At 37.5% G+C, this 15061-nt stretch overlaps 1 protein-coding gene across 3 annotated transcripts in view; it reads left to right on the top strand.

Moving 5' to 3' along the window:
* The window catches only part of DYNC2H1 (dynein cytoplasmic 2 heavy chain 1), a 120275-nt gene extending 114982 nt beyond the window's left edge, over window positions 1-5293 (top strand). For all 3 annotated transcript variants that reach the window (XM_085556079.1, XM_015852271.3, XM_015852270.3), the window contains 2 exons: window positions 1271-1387; window positions 4676-5293. In XM_085556079.1, coding sequence (XP_085412205.1) covers window positions 1271-1387; window positions 4676-4834 — 276 coding nt within the window. In that variant the 3' untranslated portion in view covers window positions 4835-5293. The remainder of the gene's footprint in view (window positions 1-1270; window positions 1388-4675) is intronic.
* The last annotated feature ends 9768 nt before the right edge of the window (window positions 5294-15061 follow it).

The following is a 15061-nucleotide window of genomic DNA, read 5'->3' as shown; positions in this document are numbered from 1 at the left end:
TCAATAACTGTTTCAAACATCCAACTCCACAACAAAACTGCCTGCAGAGAGTGGAAAGAGCAAAAGGAAAAACAAGATATGAATCTTTCTAATATTTTTATGACAAGGATAAACAAGAGGTTTAAAAGGTTTCAGAAATGTGGTGGGATAAAGTGTGTGTGACAGGACCTGTGTGTATAACAAAGTGAAGCCTTAAGTATAAAGGTTAAAAACAGGGAGCAGAAGGTAGTCTGTGGCAAAGCATCAGTATGACCATTAATAAGACTTATTTCCTTTTGTGCCTTTTATGGTATTTTCTTCTGTGCAAGATAGAAAAAGTGGTACTGAAATGTACATAGGTTATTATTAAGTATCCATTAAGAGTGGATTAGAAAATGGTTGTTTTCTTCATTTCTTGTCTGATGTTTTGGTTATGCAGTTGCTCATCCAGTTTCCAATAACATTTTCCAACATTGCCTAGTTCCAGCACTTAGTGCTTTGGTATTTCATTAACTCCTGCCTCAGTTTGTTATAGTTAATACAATAGTAGTAGTAATGCGATCATAATTTAATATGATAGTAGAGCAGATAGATGATTTTCACATTGTTCCATTAGACGCGTGCTCCAGTTTCAGAGGTAGCCTTTTGAAAAGCTGTATGGAAGTTGTTATTGAGTTAAATTTTATTATTACTAACATTAAATTTACCACTTCAGCAGGCCATATTGACTACTATTACCATTTTTACTGGTAAACCATTATTAATTGTACCGGCAAAATGGTCAGCAGATACTGAATTTTACTTGTGGAAGACATACAAGGTCGATATTGTTGTTAAGTCATTCAGGACTTCAATTAAAAGAAACAACAAAAAAAAAAAGGTTTTTTTTTTCAGAGTCTGACAGTACTGGTTTATTAAAAGTTAGCACTTGAAGTGTTAAATTTAAAGCATTGTGAAGTTATTTATATAAGTATGTATGTGGTTCTTACTTATTTTTTTCCAATTAGCACTTTAACTAAGAAATGTTGAGTTGTGCTAAATAACATTTTCTCTGATATTATATCAGTATAATTGATATTTGCTTCTCTAGAAATGGTGTAATTGTGAATTCAGTTCTTTGAAAGAAAACAAAAAAAAAAAAAAAGTTGTTCTTTTAAATCTTGTTTCCTATTCACTGTTACTTAAAAACTTGGTCACAGTAAAAAGGAATGTTATTTGTCAAAGTATAATATAAGTATTTCTAACATTTCAAGTCTTCAGAATGTTTCAATATTGCGTATCTCCATGGCAGATCACTGGCTTACTACTGGAAGGCTGCAGTTTTGATGGAAGCAGACTTTCAGAAAATCTGCATGACTCTCCCAGTGTGTCATCTGTTCTCCCTTGTTACATGGCCTGGATTCCACAGGTACTAAATTATTAAAAGCCTTAAACTTTCAAGACCCATAATTTGACTTTTTATCTATGTTGTAGCTTTTCAGTATGATGTTGCTGACTTGCTTTTCCCTTGGTGATTTTTTTTTTGTATGTTTGTTTGTTTGTTTGTTTTAATCTTTAATTATTAAAAATTATTGTGTATAAAACAAAGTATCTTATTTATCCCTTTTGTGGATTTGTTTATTTGTTTTTTTTGTTTTTTATTGTTTATTGTTTACATTAAGACAAGGGCTTTATTTCAGTTATACTTTTTTTCTTCTCTTTTAAAGTAATGTAAGTATTTCCAAAAATGTATTGCCCAAGTGTGTACTTGAGTTTGGGAGTTCATTCCTAGAGTGATATTTTTTTAACTTTTAAACACTAGATGAAAATGTAACAGCAGTAAGAAGACAGATAACATGGTGCTATCTGTAAGCAAAGAAAACCCTTCCCCAACACTTGGAGATGAAAATGAAGTTATTCAAACAGTAAAACCAGTTATGACTTCCACTCTCCAATTATACTAGAGATACCTGAAAAATGAATGAAAAGGTTACACAGATTTTCCTCGAGGATGTGTGGCATTACAAATTCATATAGATACATGATAGGAAACTGTCCCCGACAGGGACACGCAGAGCAGGGTGCCCAGGGCCACATCCAGGTGCCTCTAAAAGATCTCCAAGGAGGAAATTCCACCCACAATACAATGGCTATCTAAAAATTAATTGCCTAGTATGATTTTGTTACTTCATCTCCTTCTGTGGTCTCATTAAAAGGTTGGCACTAAAGGAAATTCATCCCATCAGGAAGTAGCTGGGATGAATTTCGTTAGGCAGGAAGATTGGGTTTGGTTTGAAGAATGTTAAAGAAAAAAATTCACTGGACTCAAGTAGTTGACTTCTCAGTTAGAATTATATAGTAATTATAATAAATTATGGTTATGATGAAGTTTATAGTACCTTGTGATGGATATTACCCAAGGTGCTCCTTTGCTAACACAGTGCTGTATCCCAAAATTTTTTTAGTTCTCAATGTCATTTCTAAGTCTGTAAACAAATCCTTTTATTATAGCACAGCATTGGAAATATAATCATCTAGATTTAGACAGACAAGTAGATACCAGCCAGTGTCTGTATTACTGCTTCCAGCTTTGATAGGAAAGAAGATACTGGAAATTAGAAACTGAACCAAACAACAACAACACCAGAATCTGTTGATCAGTGATAGATGAGTCCTTTCTTTGGTAGTTTACAAATGTTTGTTGGCTTCAGAGAAAGAAATAGATTTCTGATTTACTCAAAATTGGTGGTACGTGGAATAAATAAAAAATGTTCACACGTCTTAATATATGAACTCAATGACAGGAGGAAGAGAGCATGAATCTACATTATTTTAAATGGTTACATCAAATGTTTATCTTTTGCACACTGAAGATAAGGATTATAAGTGAGCCCATCTCTTTTTTAAAAAAGCATTTAGCTTCTTTTCAAGTTAAAACAGATTATTAAAGTTCTGAATGACAGCCTGTGTTCTTTAAACTTCAAAGATATTATGTGACATCAGCAGAGACATTTCTCTGTACAGAGTGTGGTAGTTCAATAATCAGTGAATTAAAACATTTCCAATGTGTTCCATACTTCAATTGAATAGGAAGGAAAATATTTCCGAATTCCCTGCCCTTCTGTTGTTTTAGTTTAGGCTTCGCTGTAGGAGTTGACCATAATCAAACGCCATGTTTTCAAACAGAAGCCAAGGTAGACCTGGGATATTCTGCACTTTCCCTGATCTCATTATCTTCTCTGTAGGAGAGCAGTATGTGCAGTAGAATATTATATTATAATTCTTTGGGGTTGAATTTGCGATTTTTTTCCCCCACATAAATATTTCTCTAGTTAACAAAAATCTGTATGTTTATAATGCAAATCTTTTAGGTCATTTTCAACCAAAAAATGTACTTTCTGGAAAAAAATAAATTAAAAAAAAAAAAAATTACCTTCTGTAGGATTTATCCAGAGTTACCTTCCCTTAACAAGGCTCAAAATTCTCATAATGGGGTGTTTTAAACTCTTAACATAGTAGTTATTAAACTGTGAAAGCACTTTCTGGTTCTAATTCGTAGAAGAATCCTGAACTGTAAAGGGTATTGCTGAAGGGGATAGAACTGTGTGTGAGGCAGAGGAGACAAAGAAAAATGGAATGCGTGTAAGGGAAGGTCATAAGGATTTGTGGTTCAAAAAGACTGTAACAGAATGGCTTTAACCCTCAAGTAATGTGATTCTGTGAAACATCAGTGGGATTGAGAACGGTGTGTGAACAGTTATTTCAACACACACACAAAAAAAGTGTACAAAGAGGTCTTTGAAGGGAAATTTGCCAACTTTGGGCTTCTTATCTTTGGCTGTACTTGAAGAGCATTGATTGATGTTTTACTCTCAAATTTGCCAGCATTTTTGTCTTCCTCAGTGGTCTTAACCAAGTGACAAATGCGTTAAGTGTAATCCTTCTGAGAACAACTGAGTTCTCTTTATGAACTTCTGAGTATTAAGTTCTTATATCTAACTCTTGCAGAGCTCACACCTTCTGCATGGATTTAAACACTGGTGTTCTAAAGACAAGGGAACTTGATTTTCAAAAAGGAACAGCAAAACTCTCTTAACAACATGCAAGGCAAAGTGCTTCGAACAGTTATTGTTGATACGTCTGCTTTTTCTGCTTTTAGCTGTATTCTAGTGAGGGAGCTTCACTAACTTGCCTTAGATGTGATTTGCATAAAGAAAAAGCTTTCTTAAAATTCCTTTAAGACACATATGCTGCTGCTTTGTTGCTTGATTCTTGAAAACCTTTGAGAGCTTCCTGTTGACAGGAAGGGAGATTTTGAGTGTGAAGAGAAACATACTTATAGTATCTCAAATGAATCAAGTTCTGAATTACTCAGTATTATCTCATGATGAAACATGAATTACATGCTGTAGAATGTCTAGTCCATCTTTAAGCTGAGTTCTGTAATCATACAGAACTCCATTGACTTATGCAAAACCCTGTGAGGAAATGACGCCCAAGGTCCACAAGATGCAACTGTTGTCACTGTTAGTACCAAAAGAATTTATCCCACTTGCAGGTAGCTCAGGAGCAGATCACAGCTGGAGCAGCATTACCAGCGTAGCAGCAAAGTCCAGACCTTATCTTAGGATCCAGTTTTGGATACCATGACTCAGGAAATTGCTCTTTTCATGTGTTATGTTGTCTGAGTGATAACTAAGTGCCATTTTATTGACAGGATGCATATGGTCCATATTCTCCAGAAGAATGCATATCTCTGCCAGTCTATACCAGCATGGAGAGAGACCGAGTGGTGACAAATATCGATGTACCTTGTGGAGGAAACCAGAACCAGTGGATTCAATGTGGAGCTGCTCTGTTTTTAAAAAATCAGTAATCTGAGAATGCATTAAATTAACGGCTGAATTTCAGAACCATTTAAACACTTCATTTGTTCCTTGTTAGAAGAGCCCTTCAGTTTCATTGCTCATATATTTTTAAAGCAGTGGCATATAAATACTTTTTTTTTTTTTTTTTAAACTATCTAAAATTAATTCTACTTAAGTGGAACTTCTGCCATGTTCCGCAAAGATAGAGAGGAGTTAATGCAGCAATGTATAGCAAACTGTTACTTTGAGTTATTCTTTCTCTGGAATGTAACACAATCTATTTCTTTCTCTATTGCAATCTGCACTGTTTTTCCCAGTGCGAGCCTATAAGTATCAAATATGAATGCAAAGCCAGTGTATTTTTTTAACAGATTTTTTCATTATACTTTTTGAACTGCTACTACTCGTAAGTAACTGTTATGACTCTGAAATCACATTTATTTAGTAAAATAAAATGATAAAACTTACCTGTTGTCATTTAAATTGAATGTTTTACTTGAACATAAAAGTCAAGATGTTTTAGTCTGTTTTAATGTTGTTTTTTCTTGAAATTACTTTTTTTTTGTATTGGCAATAAATAGTGAGAGCTTCATAAATTTCATGTGGAGTTACAAATCCAGTTAGACCACCATTGTAGTTGTTTTCTAGAAGTTAATAAAAAAAAAAAAAAAGCATTTTAGGAAGCAGTACTGTGTTCCAATTAGAATGTGTACATAATACAAGTTAGACAAATAATTTCTTAGGCCATCAAGAGAGGTTTTCACTCCGTTGCTAGGTGGTTAACAGAAAGATATAATCATGTTCTTTATTTCTGATGTGAGCTATCTGGGGAGTTTTGATTTTAGTTCAGGATAGTTGACCTTGATTTTATTGCTTAAGGATTTATCACAGGCTGCTACCATAACATTGTTGTACCCTTAGTCCCTTTACAAGGGGAATGGTTTTAAACTAAGACAGGAGGTTTAGGCTAGATATTAGAAGGAAATTTTTCACACAGAGAGTGGTGACACTCTGGAACAGGTTGCCCAAGGAGGCTGTGGATGCCCCATCCCTGGAGGCATTCGAGGCCAGGCTGGATGTGGCTCTGGGCAGCCTGGTCTGGTGGTTGGTGACCCTGCGCATGGCAGGGGGGGTTGAAAGCAGATGATCATTGTGGTCCTTTTCAACCCAGGCCATTCTGTGATTCTATAATGATCTATGATTGACAAAATCCCAGAAGAAGCAGGAAGTCCAAACTGCAGTAGGAAAAGTCTCAACCTAAGAATGGAAAGTGTAGAATTTTTAGCTACGGTTACAGACTGACATTGTGAAACACTTTTTAAAGATACTAAGATGAAAGCACTTTATTATTTTTCATAGAAAAGGAAATAGTCATCTTGGCTCTGATACCTCTAGTAGATTTTGTGTTTTAGTTTGAGGTAGCATTCAAATAAAACTGTATTTCACTTGCATTGTATTTTCATTGATGGTCTGAAGGAGAGAGATGGATGGTGGCAGAACAGTTGGCCGCATCTCTAGGTTATCTTCCTGGAGAAAGTCTTTTCTCTTTTTCATTCTGTCGTTCTCTTAAGCTTGATCTTTTTTCTCCTATTTGAAAAATTGTTAATTTTAATTCAGCTCATAAAAATACATTCAAAAATAATCTGTTACAAGAGCTCATACATTCTAAAAATTGAATGCAGTTTAACAACAGAAATTGCAGTTTTTCAGATAGTTTCTTCCTTTATCCACATGAATCCAATCTGACGAATAAAAATGTAGCAAATTTAGAAAATGCTTGTGAAGAAAATTTTGGAAGACAATGACGAGTGTTCCAACAGAAGGTGGTGTGCCTGCCCAGAAACCCTGTCATACCAATTTCTCGTGGTAGAGCATCACTACAAGAGGAAACAACTTTTACTGGGAGAAGCTGTGCTTTCAGTTCTCTTAGTTACCTGTAAAGATCACCTTTTGTCCCTCTGGTTTGGATCCACCATATTTGTGGGGGAAGATGTAACTGTGAGCAAGACACCAAAGAGCTTATCAGATTTTTTGGTAGAACTTAACACTGTGAAACCCTGGAAGACCAGAGTGTGAGATGAAGAGCAAGCAGTGTCTGTTTGAGTCTAAATGTAGACACGAGGTTCCATTGATATGCACTGTTAATCCTGTTACTCTTAAGAAACCTTTCATCCTTTATCACTGTTGTCTGGGAGAAGCTGGGACCAATTAACTGATTAGAGGAACTGTTAGAGGAACAGGAATGTCTTGCTTGTAAGTGAATGGTATATAAGATGTATGTTGAACACAGTAATTACACTATTCTGATGCTACAAGAAACTAAGAGAGCTCTCTAATTCGACTGAGCACTGACACACATTTCCTTTAAGCAGAGTGGATTTGAGGTTTCATATTTCCATAAGCTGAGGACGTATTTGCTCCTACTAGTTCCAGCTTCTCATTTTTTGGACAGATGATGACACACAGCTATTCAGATAACTAACACAGGGCGAAGATGTCTGGGAAATAAAAGTCAGTATTTTAACCTGTATTGCAGAGGGAATAGAGAGCAAAAATATACAGTAGGTGCTACACTTAGTTTCCTACAACCACTCCTTTGTATTGTAGGAAAGAAAATTTATTGTAATGAGATGTAGAAACACCGAAAGAAAAATGTTAGTATGATATTGTGAGGATTAAGGTTTTTCATTTATTTGCTTGTTCCTGTTTTGCAGGTTTCACTGATGCATTCTACCCTGCCAGGTATAACAGTAGTCTGGCTTCAAGTCTCCTTGTTATATATATTTAGTCAGGAAGCCTTTACTGATACTATTAATATACAGATATTGACTTTGTGACATAAAGCAGATAGAAGAGAGGCTCCTGCATACATACCACACTATCTTCTCTTGTATTTCAGGATCAGGAACCGATTGTATTTCTTGTCAGAAACTGGCTTGTATCCGAACTCCTTAGAACAGCCATTTCATTTCCTGCTGTATCGACAAATATCCTCTGTGAAAGGTTTAGAACTGCAGAGTGTTTCTCAGCTCACACCAAGAATTTTCAGAGACAGCTGTTGCTGCCTTTCTGTCAGTGAGCCTCCTTAATGTGAGCAGAAAGAACCATTAGTCTGCTTGATTGAATCTCCTTTTGATTGTTCTACCCCTTGTTTTAGAACCCTTCTGCATTATCCAGACTATCTATGGGCTTCTACTCTGAGTCCTTCTCACTTAAGTAAGCCTCAAGCTAATCTGGCAGCTTGAAATCTAGTACATTTCTAATATTACCATCACTAAATATTTAGATCTATATGTTATAGCTACAGTGCAATAAGCAGTAGGTTTGACTGATTTATTAATCTTTCATTCTCAGGATTCTAAATGGAATCCTGATGTTTTGGAAGTATCCCAAGTGACCCAAGGAGAAAAAAAAAGAAAAAAAAAAAGAAAAAATAAGAGAGATTATTTATGTGTGTTTTAGTTTTATTGTCCACACACATTGTATGATTACGATATTTTCTACATGATGTTGTAATATGAATGAAAGATAATTCAGATACAACTACAGTGTGAGAAGGATGGTATTCTTGTAGTAAAAGACAGAACTGTAGAATGTGTATGACTATCCCTGTGCAGCTGAATCACAAGCATAGGCCAGTAGGAGTCAGGAAACATCAGAAATAAAAACATCAGAAATGCCTTCATGATCTCACCCGTGTTTCCACCAGACTGTTCTGCTTTTCAGTTTCAAGGGTACAAGAACTTGTAAGTCTGAAACAGAGAGATCTGAGCTAACACAAATTACCGCTCTGTAAGCAATCTCTTTTGAAGACCTGAAATGGAGGCGCATCTTGAGCAAGTGCAAATTGCTATCATTAGGAAACAAAGTTATGAAATGCAAAATGAATAAACCATAAAAACCCTTTGAAAATAATGGAGATTTTTCTGTAATGTCGTCTTCAAAATAAATATTTGTTTTTCTTTTTCTTAACAGAAGCATTTCTCTTATATTTGAAAAGAAACTGTTTTCTCCTTTTACACTTCATAGCAGTCAAGTATGTGTCAAGTCGCGGTGCTGTCATCTGTCAGAAGACAAGCTGTTTGGTGCACTTAGCAAGTTAACAGCAAGGATACTGTCACGGGGCATGCTGTGTTCCCTAACAGAACGCATTTGTTGAACAGTCAAGCCGCAGTCTTTCTTTGTTGTTTTTTGTGATAGGCTGCTTTTCAGAAACAAGAAACACATTTTAGTTTCTTTCGAATACTCTGTTGTCTATAAAAGATGACAAATATCTGTTTTTTGTCATTCATTTCACAGCCCGTACATCTCAACATTGGTTATTGAATTCCCAGACGAAATGCTTTAAATCAGGAAAAACAGTTTAAGTGGATGGCCTGGCAAAAGGCGTGCATGCTAAATTTATCATCGAGTGACTTGTGGTTGTGACAGGACACCTTAAACTGCTGCAGTGCTAAAGTTAAACTGTAGCATTGATTTAAGACATTTTCCAGAATGTTTTTGGAATTGCACTGAAATGTAAAAGCTGCTGCAGAAGGGAAGTTATGTCAAGAACTGAGCATCTGAACTGGTCTTTTCCCCCTCTTTCTTTCTTTCAGCTTTTAGAGAAGAGTGCTCAAAAAAGAATCATTTTCTCCTAAATTGACTATATAATTGTTAGAGCTGACAGGAGAAAAAACTGGACTCTGTGTTCAAAAGCATCAGTTATACAGCATCTTTAGCTGATGTAATATCTTTCATCAATGCAAGTGGGTTTACATAAGGTATCCGTTATACTGGTACCATACTAAAAATACACTGGCTTGATTAGGGCTAGAAATTCTCAGACGAAGCTTTCCATTTTTATTTTCAGTCCTTATCATTTTCTATATTTTTAATCCTTTGGAAACAACCACTATGAATGAGAAACTAAGTATGGAAGGCTCTGAAGACAAAGCCTGAGTCACAGCTGGGAAAACAACTCTGAGTCCTTCAGCTGTGTTCTCCTCTGAGGGACACAACATCGTGACTCTGCTTGAGGTCTTCATAGGTAAGTAATGTTCTTGGAAACTGCCACTTGAGAGGCCAGCCTTCTTTGTCTCAGCTCCATGGTAGTCCATGGACTACCATGCATGAGGCTGCATCAGTTAGCTCCCCTTCCTCTGCTGTCATTTCATTTTGGCCTCCAAAACTGCACATTGGAGAACTCAGCTGACATGCTTGAAGGAACACTTCTCTTGAAAATCTGAGTTTATTTCCAGATCTCATGATCTTTATGTAAGATATCTAAGAAGTGACAGAACCTTCCTCCTCTCATTCTCCGGACCCCCAAACCCTCCACTCTCACCCACCCTCCCACTAGCAGCAGCTTTGATATAGAAAGCCTTTTTACTAATGTATTTCATTAAATGTTACTTATTTAGGCAGCTTCATGACATCCACAGAATCATGAAACAGTTGTGGTTGGAAGGGACCTCTAGGTCCCTCTGGCCCAACACCTGCTCCATCAGCGGGAACCCATAGCAGTGTCTAGGACCATGGCCAGGTGCCTGTGGAAGATCTCCAAGAAGGAAACCACTCTAATAACCACTGACAATAGCTACTGGTAATATTGACTGCTGTTTGCCTAAGAAATAGTTCTTACATGAGGGTTTATCTACCAATTAAATGCTTCTTCCTTTTTAAGTTATTTTATTTGGTAATACAAACAACTTACACAGAACATCCATGAAAGTTTTGCACAGTCTCATTCTAGACTGGCACGGTATGAAGATGTTATTTGAGGAGACTGGTCAGTGCAATAAATTTGTATGTTAAGTCATGTTATGTACAATGCTGCTAATCTTTTGGCTGTCAAACTATCTCATTACTGTGTTCATGTTCAATATATCGATAAACTGAGAGCACATGTAACTTGAGTATGGTGTAAAGATACTGTCTAACATTTATACTAGTCTGGAAGTTACCTAAATGGAAGTAACTGGATGCCTACACTAAGTATCAGATACAAATCCTCTGAGAGCTGTTTCTAAATGAGAACGTCTGAAGTATTTCTAGCTTTGCAACTCAGGAGGAGGCAAGTTGTCCTGTAAAAACACATCTTAGAGATGTTCATTGTGTCTTTGGCCAGTATTAGATTCACTTATTTTCAGTCATCTTTTCAGAGCAGCAAGCAACTGTCTTAATAGATCATCTCTGGGGAAAGTAATTAGTAATTGTGCTTATGAAGTGTACCAGAAGGTAATTTGATCATCAGAGCTGTCTAACTCAGTCACTGACAGGGTGACTTACTCTCCTTCTATCCTTTATGATATTATTTCCAAGCTAAAAAGAAAGCTTCACATTATCTCTATACTGAAATTGCTAAGAGATGTCAACAGTTTAGAGCTTTTTTTTTAATGATGGATATGGTCGTCGCCAGTGCCTGCCACTAGATGGTACTGTGGCATAGACCCTCATAAGAGACAGTCCGAAAAGGTTGGGGGGTGGGGGTTAGAAGAAAAAGGTAATTTATAGGATATATAGCACTGCATCAACAGTCTGTTCCAAAGGAAGATTTCTTATCAGCACTGCAGAATAAGCGGCTATGTCTTAGAAAATGCTTATAGTTAGTAGTGATGCAGTTCTTTGTACAGTAAGAAAAGAGATTCAGCACATGAATTTCTCAGTACTGAGGGATGCTTTGATTGTGAAAATAAATAAGGCACTGACCAACTACTCTGGTCTGTCGGCAGCTATTTCTGTCGGACTTCAGTATCCACATAGCAAGAAGGAACAGTGAGGAGACCTGTCTCTTTGTAGCAAGAAAGACCAGCAGCTTCTTTGTCTCTTTGAGGCAGAGCATTGCCTGCAGGCCAAGGCGGAGGGGAGGTTATCCTTCTCTGTTGTGCCCTGGGGAGACTCACCTGGAGTGCTTTGCTCAGTGCTGGGCTGCCCAATACCAGGGAGATGTGGAGATACTGGAGAGAGTCTAGAGGAAGGTCACAAACATAATGAGAAACGAGAGAATCTGACATGAGAAGAGGATGCAAGAGCTGGGAATGTTTAGGCTGGAGAAGAGAAGGCCTGGGGGGCTTCTGATGAGAGAAGTCAAACAGATGGAACCAGTCTCTTCTCACCTTCTCCACTCTATGTTTATCTGTTCTCTTTGAAATATTTTCCTAGTGATTTTCATAGCAAAACAGCATACGAAAAATAAGAAATCTTAGTGAACTTGAATTTAAAAGGATGCTTGAAATCCAGCACACTTTCAACAAAGTAAGGAGATTCAGCAAATAGCCCATTGATACTGTGAAGTGAGGACTTTTGTTATAGGTGCAACTTGTGCAACTCCATGGAAATTAGCATCTGCACTAAATAATTTCTGCAGATCATAAGAAGACAAGTCAGAAAACAGGAACTTGAAAGCCAGACTATATTTGCTCAATTCTCAGCATTTTAAAAGCGTTCCAAAGAAAACAATGTTTGTATCTGAGTTTCTTTAATTAAGAGGAATTATGTTAGGCACTGGGAAAATGGAAGTCCCTTGTAGGAGCACAGTTGATTTTCATCTGCTCACAAACAGTATTTGTTCATCATTTTGAACAAGATGCAACACACTGAGACATCTCGCCTACGTTCCCTGAAAGAAGAAACTCATGGTTACATCAACGTTGGGAAATAATCTTCTGAAAAGACAGGGAGGGTGGGATGCAGAGGGATGCACATGGAAGAGTGAAAGTCACTCCTGTCATAAGATTACTGTGATTTATTATCTTTACAGTGAAGTTTAAATGAAAACACTGGGCAAACTGTGTTGCAGTACAAGACCATCTCTACTTTTCTCTTCTTGCTTACAGTTATTTTCTCTCTCCTCTTTGTGGAGGATAAGGGAGTTTTAACACAAGCTCTTTTTCTGGGAGGTACTTCACTGGTCTTTCTGAATCAGCATCCTCCCCAGGTTCTGCCAAACAAGAGAAACTGCACTTTTCCTTTTGGCATCTGAGGTTGAGTGCTACAATTTTTTCTCAATGAAAAGGATATTTGCACTAAAGAAAGATCTTCCCTCACAGATAATCCCAGTTACCTGTTGATTGTGGTTTTTTCTGTTAAGGTTCCATGAAAACTAAACAGCAGGAAAAAGTGTGTGTGTGTGTGTGTGTAAATGTGATAATTGTTTTTGTGCCCTACATAATAAAGGGGAAGCACAAACACACTGATAACTGCCTATGGAAGATACTTCTATTCTGCTTTCGATAGTCACACTTAAAAAGAAGTACCCATGATTGAATTTTTTAATTTGGTTTAAATAAAAGCATGAAATATTTACATGCCACCCCTCAAACATTACAAGGATCCTAGTGAGTAGCTGACATCCTGTTTTGACTGCTTCGTTAGAGCTTTTGGAACTTTATTTTCAGCAACTGCAAATGGGAGATTACAGCCTCCACTCCCATTCACATCATGTGGGTTGCACCTGCACTTACCCACTAAGCTACATTATATGACAACCCCCCTGTCCAAGTTCTTAAGAATCATAGAATCATTAAGGCTGGAAAAAAACTTCTGAGATCATCTAGTCTAAACGTCACCCCATCCCCACCAAGCCCACTGACCTTGCCACACCTCCTTGTTTCTTGAACACCTCCAGGGATGGTCATGGAGTTATATGGATCAATCTATGTCCGTGATGGGGGAGCAGTAGGCCCGTGGGCCCCCTGACCCCAAAAATAGGAAGGGAAAAGGGGAAGAGTTAGGGAGATGGGAGCTTGGTGCTAGGAAACAAACAAAGCAATAGCAAAAATATAAAGAGGAAATCTTATTTTACTAACTATGATACTGGAATGCAGGATAACACAATATAATACAACCTAATTGAAATTGAGGCTAATAAATCAAGTAAAATAAGAGAGAGAGAGAGGTTTCTAAAGGCTGAGAAGCCTATTTGAAATGGAAGGCTCCACAGCTTGGAAGCACACCCACACCCACTGCCAGGCAGTCAGAGAGAGAGAGCCAGCATTACTTCCGTGACGTGTTTCCCTCTCCGACCGTGAGGTCCTTTGGGACACATAGTTCTGCTTCTCCGTGCTCCACATGATGTTATGACCTGGAATACCAATAGCAAAAGTTACAAAACCATGACACTGCACCACCTCCCTGGGCATCCTGTGCCACCGCCTCACCTTCTTTCACCCTTCAGTGCAGCCAGAGCCCACTCAGCAGCCCATGGCAGGAACACAGAGATTGTTACGTCTGATTAGGGAAGAATACTTTCATGATGTCAGGCAGTGACACAGATTGCCTAGAGAATCTGTGCAAACACCACCCTCAAACCTTGAAAACTTGACTGGATAAAAAGCTGAACAACCTGGTCTGATTTTGGATCTGGTCCTGAGTCTGGGGACTTTCCAAAGTGCCTTCCACCCTGAGTTATACTGTGCTTCTATCTCTAAAGAAAAGAGTAGTGAAGTAGCTACATGTTCATGATTCCAAGCAACGTATATAAATCACAGAAAGTAATATTGCTCTGCTCTTTCCACCTCATGCTCCATACACAAATGACCTACAAGTCCTTCAGTTTTACTGCTGCTTCATAAGCTATCAACAAGTTCAGGGTTAAGTCAATGGGAAACAAAGCAGTTCACAGAATAAATGGATGGATGAAATCTAAAACCATAACAAGGCAGGCCAAAAACAATTCAGAGAAACTGTTCACTTATGGCACAAAAGATGAATGTTCTGAACACATCTGAAGCAGAAGGTGTGCCAAGAAGAACTCTGTGTTATTGAGGTACTGAGGTGTAAAAGGAGTACTGGAGAGGAGACCAGAACATGAATTTGAAGACTTTACTTCAGTATTAGGTACAGAAAAGCTGAGAGAGAGTCCAACATTGATTTTTTATTTTTGTTTTATTTTACTTACATCTCATGTTTAATAGACATGAGATACTGAAAAGAATCCAACAGAGAGTAACTGAGATGATGAGTGAACTGGAGCACCTCTCTTGTGAGGAGATGCTGGGAGAGGTGGGACTACTCCACATTGAAAAATAGCTTTAAGTTTCTTTGATGGAGTCAAAACAATCATTCTGTAGATTATAGGATTTGCAAAATGTGGGAGATGGTTTGTGAGCTAAACTATAAAACATGGGGGGTTATAGGTGAGAGAGGGATGAAGTGGTGGTGTAGCATTTTACATCAGCTGGGGATCACAGTTACTTACTTGATATTTACTAGAACAGGAACATGCTTGTAGTTCATACAGAACAATAGCTTGG

This window comes from Coturnix japonica, chromosome 1 (assembly GCF_054131305.1).
Source record: "Coturnix japonica strain WE chromosome 1, WE-NBRP24, whole genome shotgun sequence".
Taxonomy (NCBI): Eukaryota; Metazoa; Chordata; class Aves; order Galliformes; family Phasianidae; genus Coturnix; species Coturnix japonica.
Note: the sequence above shows the minus strand (reverse complement) of the source record. Positions and strands in the feature narration are given on the sequence as shown.